The sequence below is a fragment of the Vigna unguiculata genome, chromosome 8 (assembly GCF_037176805.1).
Source record: "Vigna unguiculata cultivar grain cowpea cultivar isolate G323 ecotype 2 chromosome 8, ASM3717680v1, whole genome shotgun sequence".
In the NCBI taxonomy this organism is placed as follows: Eukaryota; Viridiplantae; Streptophyta; class Magnoliopsida; order Fabales; family Fabaceae; genus Vigna; species Vigna unguiculata.
This window is the reverse complement of record NC_140799.1, coordinates 12,515,063-12,522,434: the sequence shown is the minus strand read 5'-3', so window position 1 is coordinate 12,522,434 and position 7,372 is coordinate 12,515,063. Positions and strand designations below refer to the sequence as shown.

The following is a 7,372-nucleotide window of genomic DNA, read 5'->3' as shown; positions in this document are numbered from 1 at the left end:
CAAACAAATGTATTTATGCAGAATTAAAATTCCAAATCTGCGAAACATATGGAAATAAACTAAAAATTGAATCTCCTAAAAATCAGGTGAAAAAAAAATGCACCTAATTATGTAAATTGATTAATTCATATTTATTGCTCTTAAATAGGACCCAATAAATATGCATATTCATCACTATAAAATATATAATGAATCTGGACAAATTCTTTAACCAGGTTCCACACGGCATATACAATTTTGTAATTTTTAATAAAAAAATTCACCTATAATAATGTTTAAAAGAGTGTTAGAGAATGCATAATGGAAAAGTTTTAGAGTTGTCGATAGATGATACTATAAATAAAATTAACCTACAAATTACACTAAAATTACAACTACATTATGACATCATAAATGCTCACAAGTGCCTCGTCCAAGCCACCTCTTCTTTTTTTGTGCAGTTGTAATTGAAAAAATCAAATATGCAACTCGAAATACAAAGTAGAATAGGATTTAAAGTATAGGTTTTAGACAGCACAAAACATAACTGGCCACAGTTAGTTTATTTAATGGGCCCAAGCCCACATAAAACAATAATTCTATCTTTCTTATTCTTCATCGATGTATTTATTTAAAAAAAAATTTAAGACCACAAATAATTTATTATAATCTAATACAAAATTAAGATACCTAAATACTTAAAAGAAAATTTTATGATAATCAAGCAACAATAAAAAATCGATTATGAAAAAACATATGGTACATTATTTTTTTTTTCTATATTTATAAAGAAATAATATACAAATACTTATAAGATAAAAAATAATATTAATTATTAAACTAATATTTCACTATCAAGTAAGACAAGATAGTTACTTTTTTTTTTCTTAAAAAATAGAGAGATTAGATGAAAAAATGATAGAGGAATAATGAATATATTTCTCTTAAGAAACAAAAGAAAACAATGCTCATAGTGAGAGAAGGGATACAAGAAAATGTCTTATTAGTAATCAATTTTAGTGACCAAAAGTTGTTAGTCACTATATTGACTAATTTAGATACCAATTTACAAAGTAAAAAATTATTGGTTACTAATATAGTTACTATTATGAATAAAAAATTATAATTGGTCACTAAATTTGATTTTAAAATTAGCTACCAAAATGACTTAGTTACTAAATTGGTCTCTAATTAAGTAGTGACCAATTATAATTTTTTATTTATAATAGTGACTATTTTAGTAACCAATAATTTTTAATTTTATAAATTTGTATCTAAATTGATTACTATAGTGACTAACCACTTTTGGTCACTAAAATTGGTTACTAATAAGACATTTTTTTGTAGTGGGATAATATATGAAAAACTAAAAAGACAATGAAACCAAAATAAAAACATTTTAATAACTTTTTTATTCTTTATTATATTTGATGTATTTTTTATTTATTAACATTAAATATTGTGTTTTATAAAAGAAATAAAAAATATTTAATTTAATTCTCATCTATTTCTAATATACTACATATAATTTCAAAAATTTAAATTCTTTTGCTACATATAATTTTTAAAAAATTAAATTTGTTTTACCATCATATATAATTTAAGAAAAATAAAAACTTTTGGGTACATAAAATTAAAAAAAAAATTGAATGTGAAATCTCATTAACCATGACAACCATTCCCTCCATATTCTCTTTTTAATATCCTTTACCTCCTTGTTTTCTTTAATCTGTTACATTTCCTTTATATTTATTTTTGTTTTTAATTGAATTATGCTGAACAACTAGGTTTTTGTAATTGGTATTTTTGTTAGTTTCTTACGTCGAAGATTTGTTAAAAAGGTGATTAGGAGCGAAAGGGGGACAAAAATATGCGTGAAGACAGCAAAGCGAGAAAGTCACGTGCCAAAGAGAATGGATTCATGTTTGTTGAAGAGAATAGGTTTTAAAATAACGACCACCCTGCAATAATAAATAATAGAAAAACAAAGGAAGAACCATAATTATGAAGCTTTTCTCTTTTTCGTTTTCTATACGAAAAAGGAGCTACAAGTCCACCACTATCCCACAATGAACCAAAAAGGAATCGTATGATACAACTCAAATAACAACAGACTGTGACATCTTACAAATGATTTATTTAGCTTTATAAGGTCTATTGAACAAATACCTCTTTTAAATTCACTTCTCACGTTCTTTTCCACAAACTTAAATCCCATCTCTTGTTCATCAACAATAATTTATTTCAAATGACTTTTCAAAACTTCATACAACCTCACATTCACATCAAATACCTATGAACTGTTAAAAAAATTAATCCAAAAAATTTACTAAGGAGACGACAAAAGAGTTATATTTTCTTTCCAAGACTTATTATTAATCTACACTTCGTTTTTAAATATATTTTTAGTTAGTCTAAAAGTAGTTTCTTTTTTCTAATTCTACTTCATTCCACTTTATCTACTCCTACTTTATTTCTTTCTAATATGTTTTACATTCTATTACTAATATATACATATACCCTACAACAACTAAAAACATTTAATTCAAATTATTAAAGACAACAACACTAAATATTTAAAAATCATATATTTACATTTAAATAATTAAATAAATTCAATTTTATTTCAAATACCTTATTTACAGCAAATAAAACTAATTATCTTTTTCTTCATAAAATTATTTACAACACAAAATAAATTTTGTAATTAAAATTACTTCACTTATTTTTCAAATTATTTCACCGAGTAAACATTATTCTATAACCATATAAACATTCCTTTATCAAATTTAATTCAAATAAATTATCTTAAATCATCTCATTCTTTATTCTTATTTTACTACACTCGTTAATAACTTTTCTTTAATTAAAACAATCTTGACTAAATAAATTTTTCCTGTTTTTATTAACTGTAATTTTAATAACCTATAAACTGAACTTATTATTTTTTATTTAATTTTAACTACAATGCACTAATTATTAATTCCTACTTTTCTAACTTTCAACATCAAATAATTATTAACTTAAACTATTTAATCATATTCTTATACATTTTTCAAATTTATTTTCTAAAAACTATACAACAATTACAAAATATTATTATATTAATTTTACATTATTTTAACTTTTTAAAATTTTGTTTTTTATTTTTTTTAAATAATTTAATAAACAGGTTCTGATAATCGAATTTCAATTAATTTTCAAGTGAAAACTAGTGAAACAAAAGTGAAGCCAAATTCTAACCTTATATAAATATAATACGAGGAAGCTACCTATTTATTGTTTTCTTAATTTTTAATGCAAACTGTGTCACTGCGGAAAAAACATCGAAAATAATATTTGGATAATTAAATTTTAGCAATTTTTTATAATTTAAAAATATCTTTGAAATACTTTTAGAATATAAAAATAAAAAAATACTTAGAAAATGTTATATTAAATTATATGAAAAAGTTATAAATTTAATAGTTAAAAAAATAATTTTCAAAAAACAATAAAGAAAGTAGGGAGAAAATGAGAGGAGTGAGAGAAGTTGTAAAGAATCCCACCATTTCACCAAACCACCAAACCACTTTTACAAAATTACCCTTACTTAACCGCATTCTCACCGGCCCCTTAATTACATAAAATACTCCCTCCCCTGCCACGTCAGCATCCTAGCTCGCATCCTACCACTTTTATTTTCTTTATGTGGAGAGATTATGTTGAGAGATGATTAACTGTTACTCAATTCCTACTAAAGACACTGATCACAATTTCTAATTTGGTGTTTCTCTCTAAAGGCAAGATGTTGGAAGATGGTGTAAGAAGAACAAATCCATTGGCATTTTTTGATGACGATGGCCGTCGCAAAAGAACTGGTAATCAAACATCTCCAAAATCTATGTATTTTGAACTTCACCACATACTGATTTCAAATAACTCGTTTTTTTTTTCTCTAAAACAATTTCACTTGGTTATCGGTAAGTAGTCATTTTCGAACTCACTCACTTTGAGCTTTAGGAACGGTTTGGACTGCAAGTGCGCACATAATAACAGCTGTTATTGGCTCTGGGGTGTTGTCTTTGGCTTGGGCTATTGCTCAACTTGGATGGGTTGCTGGTCCTGCTGTAATGGTTCTCTTCTCTGCGGTCACTTATTATACCTCAATTCTTCTAGCTGCTTGTTACCGCACCGGTGACCAACTCACTGGCAGGAGAAACTACACCTACACTCAAGCTGTCAGATCCTACCTAGGTATGCATGTTGCCAAACTCAACCATGCCACTTTTCCAAACTCTTTTCAAAACATTTCTTCGAAAAGTATTACTTAAAACTACCTTGTAATAGGATTCAAAGAGTTGCTATCGAAGAAAATCGTTCTTGGGTTTTGCAGGTGGAATGAATGCCAAGTTTTGTGCGTTGGTTCAGTATGCCAACCTTTTTGGAGTGGCAGTCGGCTACACCATAGCTGCTTCCATAAGCATGATGTGAGTTTTCAAAGATGCAAGTGTTGTTGTGTGGATCAAAGTGTAACAACAAATCAACTAATTTGTGTTTTGGGTTGTTCATGAAACAGGGCCGTTAAAAGGTCTAATTGTTATCATAATAGCGGAGGAAAAGATCCATGCAAAATGAACAGCAATGTTTACATGATTTCATTTGGAATTGTTCAAATTGTTTTGTCCCAAATACCAGATTTCAAGGAGTTGTGGTGGCTCTCCATTGTGGCTGCTGTCATGTCCTTCACATACTCAATAACTGGACTTGGTCTTGGAATTGCTAAAGTCATAGGTATGACTCTATTCATGTTATGTTATAGAATTGTCACTTACTATATCATTATCAGTTGACCTTCTGTGCTTGTAACAGCAAATGGGACGGTTAAAGGAAGCATAACTGGTGTGAGTATTGGTGTTGTCTCAGAAAGCCAAAAAATTTGGAGGAGCTTCCAAGCTTTTGGTAACATAGCTTTCGCTTATTCCTACTCAATGATCCTTATAGAAATTCAGGTACATCTACTTTTGCTACTTTTGGTAACATAGTTTCTTGGGTATTATTTGTATGGTTTCCTAATCACAGTTGAAATTTTACATTAACAATCTGTCTTATATGGATCATTGAAATGAAGCTCTAATTCTGATATAAGAAATAACTCAATAGTATCTAAAGATTAGTTTTAATGTTTTTGTGCATATTGTAAGTTGAAGTCTAAACTAAAACTGGGTTGTTATGAAACAGGACACAATCAAATCACCTCCTGAAGAGTCAAAGACAATGTCAAAGGCTACTTTAGTGAGTGTCTCAGTGATGACCATTTTCTATCTGCTATGTGGTGGCTTTGGCTATGCAGCTTTTGGAGATGAAAGCCCTGGAAACCTTCTCACTGGTTTTGGCTTCTATAACCCATATTGGCTCCTTGACATAGCCAATGCTGCCATTGTTGTCCACCTTGTAGGTGCATACCAAGTTGACTGCCAACCCCTGTTCAAATTTATTGAAAACAACGCAGCACAAAAGTTCCCAGAGAGTGATTTTGTGACGAAGGAATTTGAAGTACCCATCCCTGGTTGCAGACCCTTCAAGTTCAACCTCTTGAGGTTGGTTTGGAGGACAAGTTTTGTGATCTGCTGTACTGTGATAGCAATGGTGCTACCATTCTTCAATGACATTGTGGGGCTGATTGGAGCCATTGGATTTTGGCCACTCACAGTGTATTTCCCAGTGGAGATGTATATTGTTCAAACTAAAATACCAAAATGGAGCACCAAATGGATATGCCTGCAGATGCTTAGTGGTTTATGCTGCCTCTTGACAATTGTAGCTGCAATAGGTTCCTTCACAGCAGTTCTTGAGGATATTAAAGTTTACAAGCCCTTCAAGACCAATTACTAGTTGAGAGTCGCTGCTCTGTTAACTTTTCGTTACTTTGAAATCTATACCTTTATTACTTAGTTGGTCATGTTCTTGTTAAAGAAGATTATCTGTGTATGATTTTGTTTACAGTTGTACCTTATAATAGTTACTTTTTCTAAATTTAAATAATTATTTATATTTAAAAACTATTTTTCAATTTTATTATTTACTAACTGCTTCTTATTCATACTAAAAAAATTCATTTATACAATAAAAAATTTGTAATTATTTTTTTAATTGTATTTTGTTTTAATTGAGATCAGTTAAGAAGATGAAGAATGTCAAAAACATTTTTAATTTTTAAATGTGAATTAAGTTTATTTTAATTGAAATCCCATTCACTGATAGAGTGATTATGTGTAATAATTGATAAGAAAAAGTAAACTTTAATTACATTATACTTTTAATTTGGGGGTGTTTGAGTTTTTAATTAGACTTAAAATTTCTTTTAAAAAAATTCATTCGTTTAAAAAGGTGAGCAAGTGGGGCCAAGTATAAGGCCAGGAATAAAAGGCATGCGCGGGCCCCCGATATGAGAGAGAAATAGACAAAGTGTTGATGAAACTAAAAGTTGTGACCATCTCAAATAGCACCCATGGTAAAAAAAAAAAAAGTGGTAGAAAGAAGTACTCCAACGTAAAAATGAAAAGGAAGAAACCAAGGTGAGAGAAAATTAATGTTTCTGGTCTTCATTCAAGCATTGAAGGTGAGAGAAAATACATGTGGGCGCTCCACCAATCAAACAAAATGAACATGTGATGAAAGAGAATTAAGAAACCAATCTACTTCTAAAAACCTACTGCACCAACGTAAAGGAATAAGAAGAAATAAGAAACTAAAACACAAGCTATCCCATTCTCATAATTGTGCACGCTACCCACAATGTTGCACTCAACATCAAAGTTAGATGTGTAAAACGGAAACGAAAAAAAACCACACCTATGCCCACCTTTCCCGGACTCATTCATCCCATAACCAAATAATAATGAGAAAATAAAATCTTGTTTCATCACATACATGCATAACCTCCGCAAAGCATATATACATTGGCCACGAGAAAATAAACACACCAAAAGTTGGCTTCCCATACATTACACAGGCATGCTTTTCCCCTTTCATTCATCAACCAAATAACAAGAAAAAGAGAAGAAAAAGAGGTTGGCTTCCCGTACACATGCATGCTTTTCCCATTCCATCATCAATCAAACAACAAAACAAACAAGAGAAGAAAATAAGATTGGCTTCCCCTATCTAATAAGTCTCTTTCGAATGTTTCTCTTCTCTAGCACAGCCGCGGAAATCTCGCATCCCTCTTCTCTCTTCTTGTTTCTCTCCTCTCCTCTCCTCTTTCTAAAACCCTAACACTTTTTTTAACCTATATACCCCTCTTACTTCTGATGTTATATTATTCTGGTGCAATCAAATAGATTCATGTTCTGTGGGCCCCACTTCTTAAAGGAAGAAAATTGAACTTAAAATTCACACAAAAACCAATTTC

General features: G+C 29.8%; 1 protein-coding gene across 1 annotated transcript; it reads left to right on the top strand.

The window, feature by feature from the left end:
• The first annotated feature begins 3,988 nt into the window (after window positions 1–3,988).
• LOC114195455 (amino acid permease 3-like) lies at window positions 3,989–5,913 on the top strand. The gene is made up of 5 exons (XM_085665832.1): window positions 3,989–4,215; window positions 4,355–4,448; window positions 4,538–4,752; window positions 4,831–4,970; window positions 5,200–5,913. The coding sequence occupies exons 1-5, from the start codon at window positions 4,092–4,094 to the stop codon at window positions 5,851–5,853; spliced, it is 1,227 nt and encodes a 408-aa protein (XP_085521958.1). The 5' UTR covers window positions 3,989–4,091; the 3' UTR covers window positions 5,854–5,913.
• Window positions 5,914–7,372: the final 1,459 nt, after the last annotated feature.